General features: G+C 36.1%; 1 protein-coding gene and 1 long non-coding RNA gene across 3 annotated transcripts in view; one reads left to right on the top strand and one right to left on the bottom strand.

Moving 5' to 3' along the window:
• Positions 1-1091: 1091 nt before the first annotated feature.
• On the top strand, positions 1092-14577 carry LOC108992581 (clathrin interactor EPSIN 2-like). Of its 2 annotated transcripts, none has more exons than XM_018967170.2 (14): positions 1092-1264; positions 2707-2830; positions 3037-3088; positions 3289-3368; positions 3487-3565; positions 3860-3943; positions 4078-4223; positions 5154-5522; positions 7225-7266; positions 7384-7479; positions 7590-7744; positions 11975-12165; positions 12515-13439; positions 13796-14577. In XM_018967170.2, exons 2-14 carry the CDS (start codon positions 2796-2798, stop codon positions 14230-14232), a joined length of 2691 nt encoding a protein of 896 aa, XP_018822715.1. In that variant the 5' UTR covers positions 1092-1264; positions 2707-2795; the 3' UTR covers positions 14233-14577. The 2 variants fall into 2 exon arrangements, with proteins under 2 accessions (XP_018822715.1, XP_035539536.1); XM_035683643.1 differs by lacking the exon at positions 1092-1264 and adding an exon at positions 2563-2621.
• Positions 14429-26505, bottom strand: part of LOC118343986 — a 38085-nt gene continuing 26008 nt past the window's right edge. Inside the window, exon 2 of the long non-coding RNA XR_004797806.1 lies at positions 14429-14509. This is a non-coding gene — a long non-coding RNA (uncharacterized LOC118343986). The remainder of the gene's footprint in view (positions 14510-26505) is intronic.

Raw genomic sequence — 26505 nt, 5'->3', positions numbered from 1 at the left:
AGATGCCATTATAGTCTTTATGGATCCTGGTGTTTTACAAGAGTTTATGATTGTAGCTAAAAAAATCTGGTGGAGAAGGAACAATTTTATCTTCAACATAGAGTTTTCTCATCCTAATTCTTTGGTTAGAGAGGCCAACCATGTTTTAGATATGCTAAGAGAGGAAGAGCTAAGAGATGTTTGCAGAATCAAACCAGGTTGCCCATCAGTAGAGGTCTCGACTCCTTCTCCTTCCAATTGGTATAAAATCAATTGGGATGGAGATATTGATAAGCTTAAAGGGTTGATAGGCATTGGCATTTGTGTTAGGGACTGTGAGGAACAGATTGTTGCTACCTTGAGGATCAATAAACAAATATACCTTGATCCATTGCTAGCTGAGTCCTATGGTGCATTGCAGGCCTTTAAGTTTGGCATTTATTTAGGTCTTGGACAAGTCATCATCGAAGGAGACTCATTGCAAGTTATTAATGATCTCAAGGTTACTGCAGAGGCTTGGTCCAGTGCAACCGTGTTTGTGAGTGAGGCTAGAGTGTTATCTGGTTGTTTTGCTAAGTGTGATATTTCTCATGTTAGGAGAAATGGTAATAACATAGCACACTTGTTAGCAAAAAATACTCTTTCCATTTCAAATTTCATTGTAACTATGGAGGAGGCTCCTCCATGTATTTCTTCTCTGATCTAATAAAATGTGAGAGATGATTTCCTTCAAAAAAAAAAAAAAAGTTTGCCTATTTGGTTTTTTAAAAAAAAAAAAACAAAAAGTTTACCTATTTGCCATTTGGTGTGCCTCTTAGTGCAAATTATATATATATATATATATATTTTTTTTTTACTTTTTTTTTAAATATTTCTAAATATTTAAAAATAATATCAATACACTAATAGTGACTTCTTTAACTATTAAAATAAAATAAAATAATAAAAATAAAATAAATATATTATCATTTTTCATTAAAAAAAAAAAGTTCCCAATAAGTACAAATAAACAATACTGCAAAAAATAAAATATATAATTTCATTCAAATAAATAAATGAAAAAGGAATAATAGAGAAAGCCATCCAAAAATCCCTGCGTGTAATTTGCGCTGTCTGTCTCGTCATCTTTCTTTCTCTCCCTCTCTCACCGTCTTATTATTTCAACGGACACCAACATACAATTCTCAAAGGATTTCAGAAGACCTCTTCCCATTTTCCGCTCTCCTCTTCCTTTCCTCTTGAAATCGATTTCTTTTCAAGCTTCAAATTGTTTACGTCGGATCAGGTTCGTTCGATCTCCTTCCCCATTCTGATCTGGGTTCCTACCGATTCTTTATATTTTCTGCGCTTCAGATCTATTTCTCCCTCTTTTCTTCTATATTTCTTCAATGTAGATTCAGCTCCACTTGACCTGCCTTGCCTCCTTAATTTGATGGCCTCTCTCCTCTCTGTCTTTCTATTGTTTGTATTCTTTGCTAGATGCCGGTCTTTCTATTCAACCGTATAGGATTGATCTTCCATTTACCTTTTTTTTTTTTATATATACATAATTTTGTTTAATTGTTGTGGAATTCCTTATAGATTTTGTTTGTAATTATCAGCTACTTGGTAAAGAAGTTTCATATCTTATGTCTAATTGTAAATGGCTTATTTACAAATTCTGTTTCATTTGCATTTATTGGTTTGAATTGGATTCTTGAAAGTTTCATTGAAGGTTCAATAATCAGTCGCTTATTCTGTATTGATTTCCTTCGTACTGGAGTTTTAATTCCATTGTTGAACACAAAAACACGGTTTTGTGAATTTTGGGAACATAATATTATTGGTATCACTACTAAAAAAAAATTATTGGTATCACCGATTTTCTCATCTCATTCTTCGATATTACTCGTGTGTTTATATAACTTCTTAACACCATGATGTTTTTCGGTTTGCAGTCTAGTGGTTAGAGGGTGGGTTTGGGATGAGTTACTGACTCAGAGGTTTGATTTGGTACTAGGACTTCCCCTTGTTTGCTGATACACAGTTGTGGCAGGTGGGAGATCCAAAGGGCATGCCTTGTTGAGGTTTTCAGTGTTATCAAAAAATGATGTTTGCCAGTTTTTTGGGTTTCTTTGTTGATTTCCCTTTTTTTTCTTTCTGGTTCGAGGGTCAATGATTGTGGCTTAATCTGAAGGAGATGGATAGGTTATTGTATTGATTTCATTTTTAGTTGAATTACTGATGCTTGATTGGAACTCAATTTCGGCCATTATAGCTCTGAGTTTCATACTTTGTGCTTTTCTTTCCTTTGTTGGAAGTCAATTTGATGTGGTGGGCCTTATATGGATCTTTATTTATGGTATTAATAAGTTTATCTATCATTTTCTTTGAAGATCTTGGATATTTGTGTTCATTTTCGTTTAGTCAGTGATTATGATTTTTTTGTGCTATGTCAATGTTTTTGGAAGAGTCAAGCAGAGTTCAAAGATACTCATTTCTTTGAAGATCTTGGATATTTGTGTTCATGTTTGCTTAGTCAGTGGTTATAATTTCTCTGTGCTATGTCCATTTTTTTTGAAGAGTCAAGCAGAATTCAAAGATACGAAAGTATTGTAATTAGTCCAAAGCAGTGGGATGAAAGATATGATTCTTGACATCATGTGGGTGTGTGTGTGTTTGTGTTTACAAGTGTTGAGCTGCATAAGAGCCGTGGAAATCTAATCCCTTAACCTTCACTTGGAGCAGTGCATGAAGAATATTTGAAGAGGGATTCCTTTGAAGTGGGCTGCACAACTCTGCCATTGTAGAGCATTGTTTTTTTAACACCGGCTACGATGAAGAAAGTATTTGGTCAAACTGTTAGGGATATGTAAGTCTTGGCTGTGATTCTCATTATGTAGTGCTTATCATGGTAGCCAATCATTTGAGTATTTTTTTTCTTGATTCATTATTGGAAACATAAAGATTGTTCTTTGGGTGCTTTCTGGTAAAATGCAGAATCAGTTTTGTCATGTTTCTTTATTATTATGTGGCACATTTTCCTAAAATGCTCTATTCTATACCCTTTTATTACAGCAAGAGAGAGGTGAACAAAAAAGTGCTTAAAGTTCCTGGAATAGAACAGAAGGTATAGATTTACTTCTTTTTATTTTTTTATTTTTTTGCTCATCTGGGTGATGAAATGACTGATTCATCCATCCTCTATGTCTAGGGTCAATGGAGCCAGAACTGCCTATTAACTATACTTTTCACATTGCCTTCCAGATGATGTATATATGATCTCGAAATGAAGTACAATGTGACTTAATCTATTCTTCTGCCTTTTAGGTTCTTGATGCTACAAGCAATGAGCCCTGGGGTCCTCATGGATCGCTTCTTGCAGATATTGCACAGGCAACCAGAAACTAGTAAGCTTGAATTGTTCTCTTATACAGGTTTTTTGCATTGCTTATTTATGCCAAGTAGCTCTCTCTCTCTCTCTAGCTTCTTTTTTAAACGAAAGAGTTTGCTTTAATATTCATGCAGTCATGAATGCCAAATGATCATGGCAGTAATCTGGAAGCGGATTAATGATACTGGCAAGAACTGGCGGCATGTCTATAAGGTTTGTTTTTTTTTTTTTGGGATTTAATTTAGTAACTTTCAGATGCTAAATATTTAGTTTTCTCTCCAACTTATATGCTATTGTTACCTGTCTCTGTTCTCTTTCTTTCCATATGTTAATGATTTGCCAAGAAACTTACTTCTGTGAATCTCTCCTTGATATCCACTCTTCAATTTCATGATAGCCCTTGGATTTTGATAAATATTGTATATTGTATGTTTAGTATCTACTGCTTTTAATTCTCTCATTATGTTTCTGATGGTACAAGTAAAAAAGTTATTGTTTGAGCTTCAGGCTTTGATTGTTCTGGATTACCTCGTAGCCCATGGGTCAGAGCGCGTCATAGATGAGACCAGGGAACATGCTTATCAACTACAAGTAACTTCTGGTTCCTGGGTGCTATTTGACTGAGTTAGAGTATTGGTTTTTTGTTTTAAAAATTTGCAGTCACCTGGAAATGATTAGCACTGTATCATCGAGTTAATGACGAGTTGATTTTTCCCACTTGGCAGACATTGGCTGATTTTCAATATATTGATTCCAGTGGAAGGGACCAGGGAAGCAATGTCAGGAAGAAATCTCAGAGTCTTGTGGTTCTAGTGAACGATAAAGAAAAAATAATTGAAGTTAGACAGAAGGCTGCTTCTAACAGGGACAAGTAAGCCTGTTCTCAGAATTGAAATTACTTTCATTCTTATATTGGCTATATGCTATTTACATTGTCAATTTAGCCCATTTCTCCGTCTTTGACCTTTCATTCCTCAGCCCACTCTTTGTTCCTTTATATACCTCCCCACCAATAGATAGAAGTAAATGGGAATAACCAAGCCTACAAATTGCCTTTACCATGCTGCTTTAAAGCCAACACGATGTTTAGTCATTTGGTATGAAGATGTGATTAGCAAAAGTTATATGCATTGGGATTAATCATCTTGCCATTGTTGTTTTATTGTTCAACTTTTTGCCATTTAGGGTTTTGCATGTCTTTAGATTCCATTTTCTTGTTGAAATAATCCCCATTCCAACTTTTTTTTTTTTTATAATTATCAGACAAGTGAATTTCTAAAATGTCTTCACATTAAGTGCCTTTGTTAGATTTCCTTTCATTTATCAGCTCTACAAATTTTTATGAGTTATTTTTCTAAGTTTTAGTTCTTTTGGAAGGGTAGCTTGCTTATGTCTCTTCTTACAAAGAGTTCATATTCTGTGATATTTTCTGTTGTATAACACATCAGAAGATCCATCTTCTTTGCCTTATTCATTTGGTGGATTTTTATTTTGCTCTCTAACACATAATTGAGCTAAGATTGTCATTATTGCTAGTCTATTTGGATGAGGTGGTGCAATTTTTCCTTTTAAGAGTTCCCCAACTGCCACAGTGAAGAATGTAGTAACTGTTGTGGAATTTTTGTATGCTTGTCCTATGAATGAACATAAGCCCCCTTCTCATATTCTACAATAGAAATACTTTCTAGCTTTAAGAATGTGTGGAAGAGCATATGATCCACTCTGGTGGAGAACCCTCTATTTTTCTTTGTAAGAAATTATCAGCAATGTGGTACTAAACTGTTAACTTATGGCTTAATAGGTTCCATAGCACCTCATCAACTGGTGGAATGTATAGGCCCAGTTCATATTCTGGTATTGGAGGATATGGTGACAGATTTGATGATGATCGTTATGAAGGCCGCTACGGAAGCAGGGATGAAGGCTTTGGGAGAGAGAGAGAAACTGGTTATAGGGATGACGAGCCCCATGGTAGATACGGGGACTCACGTAGTCGTGATGGAGATCTTTATAGCAGAGATTATGAGGAACGCTATAGTAGAGATGGTTATAGGGATGACGATTATAGAGGAAGAAGTCAGAGTGTCGATTACCAGTATGGCTCAAGAAGTAGGAGCTCTGATAGAGACAGAGACCAGGCTTTTGATGATGATGGTCAATATTCATCTCGGTATGTGTTTATATTCACTGATGTTATAGAGTAACATATTCATTCTTTCCCTTCTCTCAACTCCTTTTCAAATTGTTGTTTTTATCTTGCATCTTTAGTTGGTTAAGTTTTTTGTCTTTTTTTTTTCGAGGATTGAGGAAGCAATTTTTTTTTTGATAATTAATAAGAGTTTTATTACCATAAATAGGCATAGCCCCAGTATACAGGAAGTATACAAGAGGAAATACCTACATACAGTGGCTAAAAAGACAGAAAAAACTAGAAAAATGCCAACACATCATCACCATTCATTAAATTAGCCTTAGCCCATAGACAGAGTTTTAAACAAAAATTCCCTAATTTCATCAATCGATTGTTCTTTGTCTTCAAAACATCTCCCATTCCTTTCTAGCCATAGACACCACATCAAGCACGAAGGAATCATTTTCCAAATGGCTGCAAAAGGTAGACTCCACCCAGCATACCTCCAACAAGCTAGTAAATTCACCACATGCTTTGGCATCACCCAAGAAATACCCATCCTTCCAAAAATGGCATTCCACAAACTTTTAGCCACCTCACAATGGAGAAACAAGTGATTAACTGATTTGCCATCTTTCTTGCACATAGAACACCAATCAACAATACAAAGGCCACGCTTTCTTAGATTTTCAGTGGTCAGAATTTTATCATGAGACACCAGCCAACAGAAGAAAGCTACCTTATTCGGCACTTTAACTTACCAAATACTTTTCCAGGGGTAATCACATACACCTTGGCAGGTTAAAGCATTATAAAAGGAGTGAACTGAGAAGCTGAAATTTCTTTCATGAATCCACAACAATCTGTCTACACTTTGTTGGACAATTTTCAACTCATATAATCTGCTGAAAAATCTGAAATTACATTAACTTCCACATTTCTCACGAAGTCAACAGTCTATTGAATGCTATTATTCAAAAAGAGAATGAATCAGCCACAGTTGCATCTTGCTGCCTTGCAAACTGAAAAAGTGAAGGAAATTCATCCTTGAGAGTAACTCTCCGCACCAATTATCATGCCAAAAGTGAATTCTTGATCCATCCCCCACCTTAAATTTGACATGTTTAACAAACTCCCGTGCAAGTTTGAGATTACTACTTATGAAAAAAAAAAAAAAAACAAACTCCCCCCAACCCATTTGAATTGACTTCCATAATCCCGTCCCATAAGCTCCTTTTACTTCATTTGAACACCAACTAACATACCCCCATATTTAACATCTATCACATTTTTCCATAATGCATCTCTTTCTAAATGATATCTCCATAACCATTTACCACAAAGAGCTTTATTAAAAAGCCTCAAGTTACGCACACCCAAACCACCATTTGAAATCGGTTGACATACCTTATCCCAACTCATTAAATGAAATTTCTTTTCCTCCCCTTTACCTCCCCACGAGAAATTCCTATAGATCTTTTCAATTTTCATAGAAATCCCAACCGGTAGAGGAAAGAGAGAAAGGAAATATGTTGTAAAGCAAATTTTTCATTTTATGTCGAGGTCTTTCTCTTCAATAAACAGTAACAAAAAGTGTAATCTGATAGAACCTGCTTGGAATATAAGGATTATCCTGTTTGCAAAGTCATATGTTCCTTTTACAATGTAAGCATGCAGATGATGGCTTCCTGAGATCCTTGAGCTTGAAAGTTTACATAGCTTTTATTTTCTTACCCTACAGAGGCAGTGGTGGCAGAGCTGACAATCAATCTGTAGATGGAAGGTATATTTTTTGTAGATGCATGGTCAAATGCTGGTGCTATTGGGTTTTAAGATCCACCTTGTCAAGAATTCGATCTAGCACAATCAATTGAATGACAAATGTATACCCTTATGGCAGGCGGCTTGAACGGAAATTTTCTGAACAGAATATTGGTGCTCCTCCAAGTTATGAAGAAGCTGTAAGTGAGTCCCGAAGCCCTGTTCACAGTCAAAGGTATAAATAGTGCATTGTTATTTTTCTTGACTATTACTTACCAGTTGAGATGTATGTAACTTATAAAAAAACTTACTACTTGAGTGCATTCTAACATTTTTTTATGACAGGAATGAAGAAGCTTCAGCAGCATCTGCTCCCAAAGATTTGCCACCTGTTGACAATATTCCAAGTCCAGCAACCACTTCTCATGGTGCTTTGGCATCTCCCCAGAACCTGGAAGTTGGGGCTTCTGATGAATTTGATCCCCGTGGTCCAGTTTCAGGTACTGAAAACCATATAAAAATGTTTATTTAGGTTCCAGACAGAGCTGCTCCATTTACTCTTCCACCGATATCTTAATGAATTCTTCACATTACCTGTCCTTACGAAGATTTTATCTAATGTGTGATGGGTTGAAGAAACGTTAATATATTTTGCACTTTTCTAAATTATGGTTCAAATGGGACCAATTTCTATTATTTGATTGTCGGGATCAACATTTAGGTTATTAAATTTGTCTTTTGTTTATCTACGCATTTTCATTTATCCCTCAAACTATCAATTTTGGCAACACTTTCTCAAACTACCAAACAATTGTAATCTACTCCCTCCATCCAAGATTTTGACCTAATACCCTTGATAAAAATTTAAAACTTCCAAAAAATTGAAGAAAGTGCAAAACGTTAAACAACGTGACAAAAGATAAACATATAAGAAACAATAAATATTGGGAACTAATTTTTTTGAAAAACACAAAAATAAAAAAATTTATTATTTCTTTAAAACAAACAAAAAATCAATAAAAATGAAAATAATTAATTTTAAACTTTGAAAATTAATATTTATATTTTTTTTAAATATTTTAAAATTTTATTATTTATAAATATTTATAGTTTTTAAAAATAATTGCTTTGAATTTAGTAGGGTATTTTTTCTTTTCTGAGACTTCTTAGGTGTAATTATCTTTTTAAAAGGAAATTGGGGTAGATTCAATTTCTTACTACTTTTGGTGCTGATTGCCCAAGTTATGGTTCGAGGGGTGATTGTTATTTGGGTCATAGTTTTAGGGGCGTGTGTATTTTCCCCTAAGAATTAAGTTAAAATTAGGAAATTTTGACATGGGGCATTTAGGCGTAGGACCCATACTACTTTTTAGAATTAACCCCTAGAAGTATTGGTTTAATTTTTATGTCAGTTAACATAACAGAAAACATTTGGCTGAATCACAGATTGCTGTGTATTATACTGATTTTATTTTTTTTAAAAACTAGAAATGAGAAAAAACCGTTGAGCTACCCACATGGTGGCCAGGATCTAGCCACCATGTAGTGGCCAGGTTCGGTGACTTGTTACCATGGTCGGAATTTGGCAACCAGGGGGATGGCCCGATCTTGGGTGCCCTTGTGGTGGCTGATTTCTGTCCACCATCGAGGGGCCAGAACCTAGCCACTGTTGTGGCTTTCAAAGTTTGTTTTTTCAATATATAAAATCGATTGTATGATTGTATCACAAAAAGTTTAATTTCATTATTTAAACAATGAAAAATTACACGTGGCAGTCTATGAATAATCGGCTACGTGTTTTCTGTTAACGTTGGTGGACCAAAGCATTAACGTTAGTCGTCCTAATATGCTCATACCTTGGGGTTGTTTTGAAGAAAATAAAAATTACACAAGGTTCTAAGGGCTTGTTTGGGTAATGAGATATTCTCAGATATTCTCAAAACTTCTTATAATTTTCTTCCCAAACATCTCTCAAACACAAAATTCTTTTCAATTTCAAATTTTCAAATTTTTCATCGAATCATTACCTAATCATTATCCAAATAGAAAACCCAATACAAATTTCCCCAAATTCCAAACAAAACACAGGAAATAATACAACTTTTTCAAATTTCAAAACAAAAATTATATTAAAATATTATATTCAAACAATTTTTCAACTTTATAATATTTTTATTCAATGTTTTCTCTTTCCTTTCCCAAAACCCAATAAAACATTTTAATTGAAACCATTTTACTACTATTTATAAACCATTTCACTATTATTCACAAAATTCTATGATATTTAAAGTCCCCAAACCAGCCCTAAATCTATGTACCCCATAGCACACTGGATCTTTGACCTAAATTTTCTTAAGGGTTAATTTCAAAATTAATACTTGGGTTTTCATTGTTTGTAAATAACTACATTAGTTTTCAACATATGCATAATTAATACCAAGTTTTAAATTTTTTTTTTTTTTTTTATAAGTAAATAAAGGAGAAAGGATAGAACCAAGTTTTAAAAAACTCGTAATTAGATATCTCTGTCCAATACTCTAGTTTTTTAGCAGCACAGTAGGCTATGTGGCAAATAGAACGTGTTAGTCGATAAGAAAACTAACACATAGCATCTTACTTACAAATCAGAAAATTTGTTAAAAAATTATAATTAAAGTATAAATGTAAAGATCTCGAAGTTATTAAAAATCCTAATAACATTAAGAAAAATTCTGGGGCGGGGGGGGGGGGGAGAGGCAAGAGAGTCCCCCCCGTGGGTCACTGCCACTGGACAGAGGAGCGGTACTCTTCCCCTGCCCCTCATGGGATGGTCGCAAGCCACTCACGTGGTACAAATCTGTTCGCGGGATGACTGAGAGTTTAAGGGGGTAGTAGCAAGCCACCCCCATGAGTAGATTTGGTTTCATGGGATCGCAGGGTGATTGCATGCCACAGATTCGCTTGCGGCGAGGGGATCAAATGCCTTGCACCTTCGGGGCAGGGCGAGGGGGGGGGGTTCTCCCCTATCAGTGGTTACCAACCATGTGGAGGAAACTCCTCCCCTTTCCCAGACTAATAATTTTTTTAATCTTTTTTTCTTTTTTGACAAATTTTATATTTTAAAATATGTTTTTATTTTTATTATAATTTTTTAATTAATTTTTATGATTGTGAGGTGCCAACTGTCAGTTAAGTTTGTATGATTTGTAAGTGAGATGCCAACTGTCAGTTTTTTATTGGCTAACACGTGGCCTATCATGCCTTTAAAAAACTAATGTGTTTAACCGGGTAGGCTCAAGTTGTAAAGGCCTTGGGTTTGGGGGTATGCTCCCCCTGAGTCTAAGGTTCAAATCCCATTGGGTGCAAACAATCTCTAGGGGCCATCGGACTAGGGGATTTTCCTCTTGAATTACCTGAGGTGCACTTGCGGGAAACTCCTTGCGGAGGGCCTGTGCAGTCTCGGAATTAGTCGGGATGCTGTTCCGGACACCTTGTGCCAATCAAAAAAAAAAAAAACTAACGGGTGTTGGGCAGAGTTTCCTAATTGCAAAGTTTCTTAAAAGACTGATGTAGCTATTGCAAAATTGAATTTGTTATTAACCCTTTTCTTAAAATTAATTGTTCCTACTTTATAGTATATTGAAATGCCTTTGGCTTTGAATGCGGTGGTGGTTCATAGAGCATAGGGAAGTTTACTTGCAAATTCAATTAGTTGCTGCAACCTCAATGTCCAATGGTCTCCAATGGACCAAAAAATTTAAAATACAAAAGAACGGAAAGGAAAAAGAAGAAAAAAGAATTGCTGTATCTACAATGGGATTTTTTTTATAAGAAGAGATTTTATTAGAAATGAATGTATAGGCGAAGCCCATGTACACAAGAAGAATACAAAAGAAAACACCTAAATTCATTCTAGGAAATGCAAAGCAACATCAGAAAATCATGAATGGAACAGCAAAGAGTGCATATATCTACAATGGGATTGAGTGTCTCAATTAGCTAACTGACTGGTTTTTGGCAGTTCATGCATCAAGGATACTGAATTGGGTGTTGGTTTTATTGAGGACTGAATGTGGTTGATATGATAAAAAGGTTTATTAAGAAATTGAACAGTGGCATGCATATGGTGTGATTTGTTTACCGGTGTCAGAATTCTACTAGTATCATGGCAAACAAAAGAAAGAGAATGGTATCCATGGACTGCATGTGGTGGTGGGATTTTGGAAAATTCCGAAGAGGATGGGAGTATTTCTAGACACACTAGGCTTGAGGTAGGTGATGGTGCAACAGACTAAGTCTCCATGAATTACTTTATTGCTTCTATTTCCTAATTAGGTATTTTATCTTGTATACATCCTTCATACTTGGTCTATGCCTATCGTTTTTATCAAAAAAAATTTGGGCTTACCTATAAAATAACAAGATTTACTCGCGCGCACACATACGCATCCAGTTAGTCTAAAGTTGAAATACTGCACTTGTGATCAATGGGAGCCGGCTTAACATTTTTGACCGGTTAATTTTTCATTTGAAAGTTCCTTGTCTTTTGATTCCGTTTTCTAGATTTTGTTGGATGTTTTTTTATCCCGAAAAAAAAAATCTAACAAAATCTAACAAGATAGTTAGATGTTATAACTATTATCTTACTTATACATCTATATGTATTTTCTAAAGTTATATTTACTTTGCTGGCTTTGCTGATCAGCATTGTTGTTGAATACTCATGTATTATGTTTTGCCATTTTTTTCAGCTGCTCCAGCTACCTCAAACAATGCCGAGATGGACTTATTTGGCTCACTGTCAGATTCATTTCCCTCAAACTCGTTAGCCATTGTGCCAACTACATCTGCAACCACAACCTCTGAGGCTGATGCCTACTCACATGCTGCTCCAGCAACCACTTTTGTGGCTGCAGCTTCAGCAGCTGATGTTGTGAATCAGGTAGGCATCTTATGCTATAATTATATGGTATGGATTTTTGGTACCATACAAACTGAAGTTTAAAGTGGTTTAATAGTGTTTCATCTTTTCCCTTAGATGTGTTTAAAAGGCCCATTTTTTATACTATAGCAATATGATGTGATGATGGTCTAGTCCATTCAATAGCAGATGACGAGTCCCTGTTTGCTTTGCTAGATTTTCAGAGTCATCTTGAAATAGGCCTACTGTGTAGAATTTATATAAGTAAACAACCATATCTTGAAGTAGTCCCAGTTTGGAATTTCAATAATATCCTAATATGACACAGAATTTGAATTGATAGCGTCTATCCTGAGTATCCTTGATGCAGGCTTTTGAAGATCCATTTGGTGATTCTCCTTTCAAAGCTCTTCCTTCCACCGACGGTTTCCCAACTCAACATCAGACTTCTGCTCCCACAACTTCCCTCCAGCTTACCACAAACAGGAGTGCTGAACCACCCCAGCAAGCTGCTCCAAAGGCCGATGCAGTCTCAAACTTTGACTTTGAGGACACATTTTCTGGCCTTACTTTCTCCGAACATATTGTTTACAATAATCAACCTCCAACAAACTCACAGTATTCACCTCAAGAGCTGTCTAGCCCACAGCATAACACTGATATTCTGGCGGACATCCTCCCTCCTGGACCTTCATCCACTTTTACTTCACAGCAAGCTTTTCCAAGTCCAACTGGCCATCCTTTACAGCCAACTGCTAATATGTACAGCACTTTCCACACACAGGCAGGACCTGTAGCTCCTCAGATTCAAGCTGGACCTCCTGCACAGCTTAGTAGCGGAGGCTTCCTTCCCCATGGAGGACCCACATCTCTCCCCACTTCACTCATGGTTCCACCAACTCCAGCTGGACCAACTGCACAGCTTAATGGTGGAAACTTTTTTCCACAACAGGGACCACCTCCCATCACTTCGCATATGCCTCAAGCATTAACTGGGCCAACTTCACAGTTTAACGGTATGACCTACCTTCCACTACAGGGTCCTGCAACTCCTGTAGATGCACATATTGCTCAAACTTCCACTGGACCAGCTGTTCAACCTAACAGTGATGTTCTTGGTAATTTACTCCCTCAAGCTGGACCAAATGACCCTACAATTCCACAACAAATTCTTCCGTCTTCATCTGGATCACTTTCAATATTTCCTCAACCAGCAAAGGACAAGTTTGAGACCAAGTCAACTGTTTGGGCCGATACGCTAAGCAGAGGGCTTGTGAATTTAAATATATCTGGACGTGAGTGTTTAATGCTTGTATAATTGTTGTTTTCATTATTGTCATCATCATCATCATCATTTGTGTAAATTACATTTTGCACTTCCAAACTACAATAATTGTTACTTTACCCCTCAGATTACCACTACCCTTTATCGATCTTAACAGTCAGATAGTAACGATCGAGTAAATTGTAACTTATGTTTTATGTGGGGGATCAAAGGACAATTTTGATAGTTTGGTGGTCATATTGCAAATAGAGTGGTAGTTTTAGGAGGTGAAATGTGATTACCACTACTACCATTCTGATTACCGTTATTATTCTTGTGTTTTATTAATATTACAAGATGTTTGACATGATTTGTTTTCGTATACAGCTAAAATAAATCCTATGGCAGATATTGGAATTGATTTTGATGCACTTAATCGGAAGGACAAGAGGATGGAAAAACCTGCCACAACTCCTGTTATGTCTACTGTCAACATGGGGAAAGCTATGGGATCTGGTTCTGGGATGGGCCGTGCTGGTGCCAGTGCCCTCAGACCTCCATCAAATCCTATGATGGGTTCTGGTATGGGCATGGTTAGTAGGCCCGGTGGTGGCATGGACATGGGGGTATATGGAGGCATGAATCAACCCATGGGAATGGGAATGGGAATGCAGATGGGAATGAACATGGGGATGGGGCAAGGGGTCCAGATGCAACCACCAACTGGATTACCTCCAGGCTCAAACATATCTGGTGGTTATAACCCCATGATGGGCACAGGTGGTTATGTTCCTCAGCAGCCTTATGGCGGCGGCTATCGATGAGATTGAGCCAAGTACTTGTGTTGTTGGAAAAGTAATTAATACCTAAGAGGGTGAAAAAGGCTTTTGACATTAGCAAGTCCAGAGTTGGAATCCGTCTACTACAATGCACTCTGGTCTGATATTTGCTATAGAGTTGTGTGTTTTTGTTCGAAAAGGTTAATCTTCTGGAAAATGGCGGATGCAGGTATGCTTATTCATTTTGTCTCTTTCTAATCCTTTTTGGGCCAAGGAGAGAGGTGTAGGAACGCTGGTTTTGGTTGTGATATTGTTGATCACTCTTGGGTCTTTCACTTAAATATTATTTTTTTGTTACTGTACAATAAATATATGATGATTCATAATTCATTCACTATTCTACATATTTAATTCTTCTTTCTCCTGCCCCTTTATGGAATTACTTTATTTTTCATCTGTGAATAAAGCCTCTCATGAAGTATGTATGACCCATCAAATTAACGTTTGAACTTTTAAACTCTTGCATTATTCGTTTGATATGATCCTGATTGGCCTCACCCAAATAGCCCTGCGTATCTGATATTTGAAGCCCTACATTTCTCTTCTTTCTTGTTTTTAGGCTGAGTGCTTTTGGCAAAGTTTTAAAAACCGTTCCGGCCGGAATGGCTGAAATTTTTTGTGCCGGAATAGTAATTGGCACAGAGTAAGTACCTATTCCGTTTCGGGTCAAATTCCGGCCGTTTCGATCAATTTCAATTAATTCCAGCCGGAATGGTAATTCCAGGTCCGAAATTAAGTTTAATGCTTTAATGAAAGCAATGGTCTTTTTGTAAATCAGTTAAAGAATGAGAGATAAAATTGTATTTTTAAGGCCTATCAACTACCCAGCTTCTTTTGTGCCTTCACGTACGAGACTCCGTCCAGAAATCCCAAAACACTTTTAACATTTGACCTGTTATCATGTGATTCATGTCTGCCACTTGATTGGACCAAGACTCATGTCTGGAAGCCTAATAAAAGTTTGTGTTTTTTTAAAGAATTCTGACACAGCCTCATGCAAGCAAGTCATGGATATGCAAGGGTTTGGACTCCAAGTTTGTTTTTTAAAGTTTGTGTTTTAAAAGTTTGTGTTTTTTTTTTTAAAGTTTGTGTTTTAAAAGTTTGTGTTTTTAAAACCATGCAAGCAAGTCATGGTTTTAAAAATAAAATACATATATTAATAAATATGTATTTTACATATGTGTATTTTTAAGATATATATTAAAAGGTATTATAAAATTTCTCGATTAGGTATATTTTTAAAATTGATGGTATTTTAAAATATAATTTATATATATAATTTATCTATTTAATGTCTATTCCAAAACGACAAATCGAAACATATCGATATCAAAATATTCTATTTTAATACTTCAATTGGAATGCTCACCGGAAGGAATTTTAAAACTTTGACTTTTGGATATCCAAGGGTTTGGACTCCAAAAAGACAAATTTCCTTGAAAAAAACAGTACAAGAAAGAAAGAAAGTTGAGGGAAGTTTCATAAGGCATAAGGAAAGAACACAAAAAAGAAAAATTTTATATATCATATTATCATTCAATTAAATATGATGTGATATATTTATTATTATTAAACGATTATTTATTACATATTTTTTTATCATTTAATAATAATGAATGTATTATATATAATTTAATATAATTAAAATAAAATAAAAATACCATATATAACATTACTTCACAAAAAACCAGCATACGTTGTGACTTGATGGTTGGTCAATGGTTTACAATTGGAAAATCATCAAGTTTTGTGAGAAATACCCTTGTGGTAAACCACTGTCTGCACGCTTAAAGATATTTTCCTTGCATTTCTGTTGAAGTATTCGCAAGTTCCTACCCTTTTCCTTTCTGTTGCTTGCTTGATGCAAAAGCTGAAAAAAAAATCAGAAGGACTTTTCTTACGTTCAAAACGAAGAGTCTCAGACCCAAATCCCACGAAAGGTTGATGCAGATTGATATGAAATGGCCACCCTTTATTATATTTTCTTTTTTCCCAAGCTGCCGGCCATTTGGCATTATATGCTTAGCTGAACGGAACATATACCCTGCAGACGTCAAAGTCAACAAGAACCTTTCGTTTCGATCACGTAATTCAGTTAAAATAAAATAAAATAAAATAAACCTTCGAATTTTTGCATTCAGGATTCTATTTTTTTTTACAGTTGAAATATAAGCTTTTTTTTTCTTTTTTTCATTCATGTGAAATGAATTTACCTTCTTCAAAAGAAACACATTCTTTTGACCATTATTAGCCAGTCAGCTCCACACTATTAAGAGATCATTTCTCAGCAAAATGACTATTTTGTCTTCAAGACTTTTTTGAGGATAACACATGTTCCTCTTGCAGCTTAGCCAAATTAAATGCAACCCTAAGATTTAGTGGATTAAACATTTTTACAGGTATTCAAATGTCATCTTTGAGTCCACTAATAAAGCAGCTCATCTTATGTTTCTTAGACAAGCTTTTTAGCCTATTGGACAATGTCTCGAATTGTGATGTATACAAACTAACAGAAGTAATTTGTCTTAATCTAGTTAGGGCCTCCATTGGATCATCAAATGCTGAAGGTCCAAACCTTTCTTGCATTGCTACCACTAAGGTCTCCCATGAATTAAATTGTCCTGAGTCCAAGGCACTTTGGTACCACACCAATGCTCACCTTCTATATAGTGCGAAGCCACTATTAATTTCTGATGGAAAGGTAATTGAAAACAATCAAAGTATTGATCGGCCTTAAAGGTCCAACCTGCAGGATCACTGCCACTAAAGTGTAGAAAGTCCAACCTAACATTTCTCTGAAAAACTCCTCTCTCATCATGATTCCTAGTGTCATTAGACACTTCTCTATCTCTACGAGACATAACATTGACAGAATCAACTACAGATCTCAACAAATCTGAAACTTGTTCTAACATTTCAGTTATTCCAGAAATTGCTTGTTGATTCTGTTCTAGCTACTTCTGCATCATTTCCTGCTGCTTTTGAGATTCTTCGAATTGAACTTTCAGTGTTGCACGCGTACCGTCCACCATTAAACTGCGACTGCAAGGATTGACTACTACTGATACCACTTGTAATGAACCTGTTAGCAAGAACACTACAGCAATCTCAATCTTCCAATGCACAGATTCCATGCAAGAGGAATTCACTTCCGTAAATAGAATTATTCTCAAATGCAAGATTCCATTCGTGAATTTTGCCAAAGAATTTTAGAGGAATTCCCAACCTCCCAATTGTGTTAAAATTCCAATGATCAATCAATACCTATTACACATGAACTACACTAGTTTTATACCTGCAGAGCATGAAGATGGCCTTAAAACGACCATGACTGACACGTAAAACGCACACTACAACCCTTAAAGCAAAACTCATTGTTTTACTTAAAGGCTCAAAACACACAATTATGCAAACAAAACGACACTATACCAATTAATACAAAGTGCACCGTTTCACTTAAGCAACAAACTTCTCTCTTTTATTGAAAAAGTAGTTACAGTTGTTACTCATCCTCATCAACCCTTCAGTTCAAAGCTTTGCTCCCATTCCCAGCTGCTAGCTTTCCACCTCCCTCAAACAGCAACCTTGGTATTATCCCTTCCTTCCTCTTCAAGGATCAACTCCCAAGCACCTGTGATAGAATGACTGAAATTTTTTGTGCCGGAATAGTAATAAGCACAAAGTAAATACCTGTTCTATTTTGGGTCAAATTCTGGCCGTTTCAATCAATTTCGGTCAATTCCGGCCAGAATGGTAGTTCTAGCTCCGAAATTAAGTTTAATGCTTGAATGAAGTTAAAGCAATGGTCTTTTTGTAAATCAATTAAAGAATGAAGAATAAAATTGTATTTTTAAGGCCTATCAACAACCCATCATCTTATGTGCCTTCAAGTGCGGGACTCCATCCAGAAATCGCAAAACACTTTTAACATTTGACTTGTCATCATGTCTGCCACTTGATTGGACCAAGACTCATGTCTGGAAGCCTAATAAAAGTTTGTGTTTTTTTAAAGAATTCTGACACAGTCTCATGCAAGCAAGTCAGTGGATTTACTATAGTTTTAAAAATAAAATAGATATATTAATAAATATGTATTTTACATATATGTGTATTTTTAAGATATATATTAAAAGGTATTATAAAATTTCTTGATTAGGTATATTTTTAAAATTGATGTTATTTTAGAATATAATTTATATATATAATTTATTTATTTAATATCTATTCCAAAAATATCGATATCAAAATATTCTATTTTAATACTTCAATTAGAATGCTAACGGGAAGGAATTTTAAAACTTTGACTTTTGGATATGCAAGGGTTTGGACTCCAAAAAAGGCAAATTTCCTTAAAAAGACAGTACAAAAAAAAAAAGTTGAGGGAAGTTTTATAAGACTTCAGGAAAGAATATAGAAAAAAAAAATTTTATATATCATATTATCATTTTATTAAATATGATGTGATATATTTATTATTATAAATAATTATTTATTACATATTTTATTATTATTTAATAATAATAAATATATTATATATAATTTAATATCATCAAAATAAAATAAAAATACGATATATAACATTACTTCACAAAAAACCAGCATACGTTGTGACTTGATGGTTGGTCAATGGTTTACAATTGGAAAATCATCAAGTTTTGTGAGAAATACCCTTGTGGTAAACCACTGTCTGCACGCTTAAAGATATTTTCCTTGCATTTCTGTTAAAGTATTCGCAAGTTCCTACCCTTTTCCTTTCTCTTGCTTGCTTGATGCAAAAGCTGAAAAAAAAAAAATTCAGGAAGACTTTTCTTACGTTCAAAACGAAGAGTCTCAGACCCAAATCCCACGAAAGGTTGATGCAGATTGATATGAAATGGCCACCCTTTATTATATTTTCTTTTTTCCCAAGCTGCCAGCCATCACATTTGGCGTTATATGCTTAGCTGAACGGAACATATACCCTGCAGACGTCAAAGTCAACAAGAACCATCCGTTTTGGTCACGTAATTCAGTTAAAATAAAATAAAATAAAATATTTTAGATAGATTCTATTAATGATTAAAAATTATTTAATAATTATTGAATAATAGTTATGAATATATTAATAAAAAATAATTTTTATTATTAATTAAAAAATCTATAAAGAAATTTAAATCTGATATTTTTTTTAAATTACTATATATTCCCAAAAATTAAAATTTCTTTATTTAAAGATATTATTCTAATTATGACCTATTTATTTTTCACCCATTACTGGTGAAATGGTGAGTTTCGACAGAGGGGAAGGGACGTGAACAGAGAGGAAGACAATACGAAATGGGATGGGAAAAAAAAAAAGATTGCAAGAGGCATTGAAGAAGATAATGCTTTTTACTGTTGAATGTTAGACAGTAATTACAGTGGTTGAAAACTCAGAAATGAGATAAAACTTATATTCTGCCGTATGGATAGGCATATGAAACACGCCGTATAGCTCATATGAGATAGTTTGTTAGCCATTGTTTCTTCCTTCTTGCATGTAGCCAAGGTTCGCTTCCGTCTCCCACTGAAAAGAGGATCAAAAGAAAAGGGTAGCAATTTCTACCCCTATTCCATGGAAAACCTTCATTTTCTCATGGTTCCCTTCCCACTCAATCTCCAATTTCCTTCTCTTCTACTTCTCTCGTCAGCTTCTGCTCTTCCCACCAAGTTGTAACGCCTCGTACCCTGAGTGTCAGGAAGTTACTTCCTGTCATTTAAAATCACCTTCCATAATACAGGTACAAACTCCAAAATCTCAATAACACATAACTCATTGTATCTCGTGGCAGGGTTGGAGGCCACTATTGTACCCCATGGTAGAGCTGTAGGCCTCTGTTATGTCTATGGTGGGGCTAGAGGCCACTATTATGTCTTGTGGTTAGGCGAGAGACCACTATTATATTCTGTGGTAGGGCCATAAACCAAAGTAAAACATAATCTTATATCTCAGGATTTTCATATGCAATATCATATCATAACAGAATACAGAACAGATAAATATCACACAATCAAATAAACATTTCAGACTTCATATTTATATTTTATGCATTAGAGAAATACAATGCCAAAAATGCTCATGTGTCTACATCAGTCATGATAGAAAAAAAATTTCTTTTCTTATTCGGATACTATGAGTAATGCAGAAAAATATTGCTAACATATTAGTAACTCAAACTAGTACAAAGCCAACCTAACTAACAATATTCTATAATGCAAACTATGGCTCAAAATGAGCTAAATAAACAACCCATAAACAAAATAGTCTATCATGGTGCCTTTGGTTTATAATGGCCCAAGTACACGTCCAACACACTATTCCACCAACAATTAGCCCAACTTCCATGATTTCGCTTATATTTAAGGGTGTAAAAAAAATCGAAAAACTAGTTAAACCGGATCGGATTGGACCGGTATGTTCGGTTTGGTTTGTAAGCAATCTGGTTCATTACTGGTTCTTAAGAACTAAAACCGATCCTAAACCGGTGCGGTACCATATTTCACCCCAACTCATATCATGGTTTTCACCCCTACTTATATTTCACCCCAACGCATATCACAAGTTACAGCCATACTCTCGACACATCAGAACACCAACTCACATTTTTATATTCATTCCCTCCTCAAACTACCACAATCATAAACAAGGGAACCTCCAAATGCCAACAAATCATGAAATAATTCAACTTCAAATCCCAACATGCAACATCCAAAACAAGGACAATCCAACTTCCAATAGGCACAATTAGAAGAGCCACGAATATTAAGCTATGGTTATAAGGTTAAAGCTCGAGAGTATGTTACCCAATTTCAAAGCGGGTAGTCAATTGAAAGCAAGACAACACCGCCTAGATATGGTTCGTGACGGTCTGAGGCACTTGACAAGATGAGGCAGAGCGACTAGCTCCGGTGGCCTCCACTGGTCAAACGGGTTCTCCTACAACAGAAAAAGAGCAAAATGAGAGAGAGAAGAGAAAAACCAAGATGGGATTTTACGGGGTAAGGGAGAGAAAATAGAGGAGGAGAGGGAGTGGGACAGAGTGAGATAAAGAAAGAGACAAACAGAGGGAGTGAGACCAAAACCTAACTAGTGAGGAGCAACAACAATGTGAGGAGGGTGGCCATTGCCATGCGGTGACACAGTAAGAACGAAAGGCAGCTAGAGACTGATATTGAAAGAGGGAGACGCGAGAGTGGCGCTCAACATAGGGGGCTTGGTACAGAATGAGAATGAGGGCACGAGAGCGAGATTAACAGAGAGTTAGAAAGATAATGTGAGGGAGATGGACGAAAGGCTTACTGGCATCAAAGAACCGAAAGAGGGAGGCAGCGCACAAAGTTTGGTGGCAAATCATGGAGAAGAGATGGAAATGGGTGGAGAGAGAGAGAGGGAGGCGTGGGTGGTTGGCTCGGAGTTGTTGCTGCGAGAAACAAGGGGAAGGTGGGGTATTGAGGGCTGGGGGAAGAAAAGAAGATGGAAAAAACTAAGGGCTTGATGAAACAATGCGTTTGCACTTTTTTTTTTTTAATTTTTATTTTCTCCTAGGCTGGGTTTTTGGCTTGGAACTTGGGCTTGGTTCAAAACGTGGGCTGGGTCATTACATAAGTATTATCAATTGTGAATCAGTATCCAACATATCTTTGAGTGGTCAGGAATTCATGGTTGACTCGAATTTTGGCTCATTCTCTATTGGACCAAGTTGTTGTTGTGGTAAAGCATCAGAGCAACCACACCCACAATATTGTAGAAATACAGGAATCAAGTGCACACACACACAACATATATAATTTAACGTGGTTTGAGAACGTAACTACGTCCATAGAGCTGTAGGAGATTTTATTCCAAAAGAGATTACAAACACATAGTGAGTTACAAGAGTGTCACTTTACTTACTAAATCTCAACTCTTACTCTCTAGGACTTTTTCTCTTTTTGAAAAACTATAATATATATATATAGTGTGCGGAATAAAAAACCCTAAGGCGGAAAAAATTGGGTTCTTCCCTAGAGTGGGTGTTGAGCACCTTAAGCAAACAATCAATTGAACATTGGCTCGAGCGGTCTATTGAGCGCTTCTAAAGCGAACACTAAGGTTGGTGCTTCGCTCGAGTCCAAAATCACGCACACCTGGAGTGAACAATCAGTCTGATGTTCGCTGGAGCCCATTATCGAGCGAACTTATGGGTTGAGTTTCATTTGAGTACCAAGTCGAGCGATATTCTAGCAAACTTTCTGTCTGTTCCTTTTCTACTCACAAACCAGGATCCACATACACCCCAACAATTTTGCTCTCAGTACTGCCACCAATAACTCATCAACAGATACGTCTCTTTATCAAAATGCCAGAATTTCTAAAAACCAATCTTCATTTGATTTTGATATCACTGATTTTGGCATTTATTATGTTCGTGTCCATTTCTTTCTGTTTTCCTTTGGGGAGGAATCATCTGGTTGATGCCCACTTTGATGTTTCAGCCTTTAATTTCTCGTTGTTGCCAAACTTTCGTATTAAAGACAATAGCAATTCACCTTTGATTAAAGACTAATTACTCACTATCAATGCAACCTAATTCAACATCCACTTTACTCCTCGGAGAAAATATTTTGTTTTCGTAAGTGCCATTGAAGTCTTTATGGTCCCAGATCAAGAATTCGAAATGGATAATTTGGATTTGATTGCTCCCGAATTTCCAAGAATTCGCAAGTGTCGAAGCGAAAGTTTCGCTCTACGTTCGCGTGACATGTCACTCGAGCAAAGTTCAAGCAAAGAGTTCGTTCGACAGGTCGCTCAAACAAACATCAAACAGAGTTCGCTCGAGGTTTGCTCAACTCCTCACTCGAGCAAATAACCCAAAATGCATGAAATTAGGGTTTCCACAGTACAACCCTATAAATATGTACTTAATGAACAATACTATGGTTGGTCTGGAAAAGTGTATTTCAACTCAAAGTGTATTTTGTCATTCCTTAAGATAATAAAATCCTCTATAGTTCTATAGATGTAGACACTTTACCGAATGTGACATCCCGAATTTTTCTAAGGAATTGTGTTTACATTTTGTATGGATGATGATGATGTGTCTTTGGATTTTTGGTTAAGTGTGGAAGAGCCCCTTAGGCTAATTTCTTCTTCTTCTTCTTCTTTTTTTTTTTTGAAATCGGATATAGATCTCTTAGATTAAGGCTTGTTAGCTTTCAAAAGGAAGTAGAGAGACTTGGCCCAAGTTAATAGGCCCATGAAGAGTGTTTGCTTTGGAGAGACCTAAGTTTGGCCATGGAACAAGGGTAGGGCGCCACTTGGCAATGGAAGGAGTTTTTGGTCTTTTGGAAAAAGACTAAATTGACACTTGTCAACCATGTATTAGATCTTTAGATAAAAAGTGAAAGAAGCAAGAAAGAGAAACTAGGGTTTCGGTTTTGGAGGTGTAGGCGCCACTTTTGCAAGCACAAGTACCCATGGACACATGTCAAGCTAAGACAAAAAGTTGTTTTGTGAGTTTCAAGAATGTGTCATACTAGGGAAGGCAAAAATGCATGTTCTAGAAGACTTTTTGAGGAAGAAAGAGACATGTGACCGACGGCTACTAGGGGGAGAGAAGCAAAAAGTAAAAGTACCTAGGGAATGACACAAAGTCACCTTAAGTGACATAGGAATTTAGGCAATCCACGAGCGCACACACACGCCACGTGTCAGCCATGCACACTAGAAGAGTGCTTTGAAAGATTAGGGTTTTGAGAAAATTACCTTTTAACCTCTTGGTGCATTGAACTTAGGCATAGGTTGAAGGGCAAAAGGGAGAATGGAAGCAAGTAGGGTTTCGGTTTGGGGAGAAAGAGCCACAGGACAATACCTTTGGTCTTCCCCATGCAAGTCTCATCTTGAGGGAAAAAAGGGAATGCAACTTGTCTTGCATGCATTGGATAGTGAAAAACCGAGAGGGACACTACTTAAGGAAGGAGCCAAAAATGGGGGAGCCCTTTCTGCCAAAAAGTTTCTTGTTTCTCCTAGTGTATTTCGGCCACCACCTTTTCTCTCTCTAGTCTCCACTTTTCCACTCTTTCTCTCTAGCCAAACACCATCATTTTCGTGTATCACCAAGAAACCACTCACAATTTTTCGAGTAGGAGCTCTATACTTAGGAGGTAAGAACCATTTCACTTCTTTTCTTGATGCGCACACACTGCCAAGGGAAGAACTCATCTAGTATTTTCGGATTTAGGGTTTTTCTCACACAACCATCTATTTTCACTCTAGAAACTAGGGTTTTCTCTTTATGAAAGATAGAACCCGAAACATTCTTGGTGTTTTGAACACATGATCTAGGGTAACACAAGTTCGTTTTTTAACTCAAAGGAAAAACTATGGTTTGTGATCTTTTATGGTTTCGGCCCTAGGGTTTTTAACATGAGAAAAGGATTTTGAAAATGTCACTATACTCACATTCACTCACATTTTTGGAATCTAGGGTTTTTGTGAGATTGATTTCTAATATACTACACTATATTTTTAGATTTTGTTAGTATTATCGTTGGACTTTTGTAAGTAAACTTTCAACCTATCTTTGATATTATTCGTATATATATATATATATATATATATATATATATGTGAACTCTTGTTTGATTATTTGCTTGAAACTTTTGTGTGATTAATTGTTTGACTATGGCTATTATTCCATGCTTATTAATTGGCTTATGTGATGTTATGAATACTTGTATGAAATTGTGATTTAAGTATGATAGTTCATGATGAAGTATTCGGCCCTTATGTATTAGTGTATGAAGTTGTTACTTAAATCTAGTATTTCTATGATACAAGTTTCGGCTATGTCTAAAAAAGAAAATGAAGAGATGCAATGTCTTGTGAAGTATGATTAAGCTAAGTCTCAAATATAATACATGTTAATTTCAGTTTTGCCATGTTTATTGGTTTGCATGTTTGTTTGGATATAAGATTAAATGGAGGCATGATGTTATGAGTTGGAATTATGAAAATACATAATTTGGAAGGCCTAGATGAATCGGCCAAGACCATCTTTCGGGTGAGAAAAATTATGTTTTGTTGTTTTGATGAAAGAATAAAATATGTTTACATGAAATGATCTTTGTTTACATGTTCTAATGTTTTCAAGCTATGACATGAGATGCATGCTATGTGATGAGCTATGTTTTTCGGCTTTACATGTTGCATGAATAAGAGTTATGTTTTGTCATGAGTCCACGTTACATGTCTCATGCATTTGAGTCCATGTTTTTAAAAGAAAGAGCAAAGATGTTTTATAACGACCTAAAATGCTAGGATGAGAAAATGCCTTAATGGAACTCCTTGTCCACTTTGGATTGTCTAAAGTCGAGTGAAAACTCTTGGGTCGACGAAATACAGTTGACGGACCTCGAATGGATCCTATGGAAGGATACCGAAGCGGGTTGCACCTAAAGCTAGTGGGTGCATAATACGGTGAATGCGAAATATGCAAACTGTCGTAAAGAATATGTTTATGTTTATGACATAGTCACCTCAATCAAGTGGATCGTTGGTTGATGCGGTAACTAGCGGGGAACACACGGTGCTTAGGGGAGCTGTGAGGTATCCACATATGTGAATGATATGATATGAACAAGACATTTGAGCTCTATGATATGAAATGACATGATATGTTATGCCATGATATGCTATGATATGAATGGAAGGATAAGGAATGATGAGACTTGTTCTCAATATGATATGTTATGACAAGATATGGATTGGTATGATATGTTATGATATGAACAAGAACCGAAGCTCAAATGATATGAACATGTGATAAGAGTTTAAAAGATGAAAATGTTATTTTCATGAGAAAAGTCCATGATGCACAAGTCCAAGTTTTATGTCATACGTACATGTCCATGCATTTGTTTTTGTTTACTTTCATATGTTTATGATATTTGTGGTATGTTGTTTGTTTACTTGCTGAGATTTCTCAAAATATCACTTTGGTAATTTCCACTACCATTTCCCATCTGGAATGGTAGAAGCTGTAACAGGTTTAGAAAACCTTGATGGGGAAGTGCAAGAGGATAGCACCTCCTCCGGAGAAGATCGTACCTAAGATGGTTAGAAGCTCGGCCAAGCCCTCCGTCTTGGAGCACCTTGAAGCAATCGACCAAGTAATCACGGAGATACTCCACGACATAGAAGATTTCAAATGACGCCACAACCAGGATAAGAACCGAAACTTAGAGAAAAGAGTGAAGCCC

This window comes from Juglans regia, chromosome 12 (assembly GCF_001411555.2).
Source record: "Juglans regia cultivar Chandler chromosome 12, Walnut 2.0, whole genome shotgun sequence".
NCBI lineage: Eukaryota > Viridiplantae > Streptophyta > Magnoliopsida > Fagales > Juglandaceae > Juglans > Juglans regia.
Note: the sequence above shows the minus strand (reverse complement) of the source record. Positions and strands in the feature narration are given on the sequence as shown.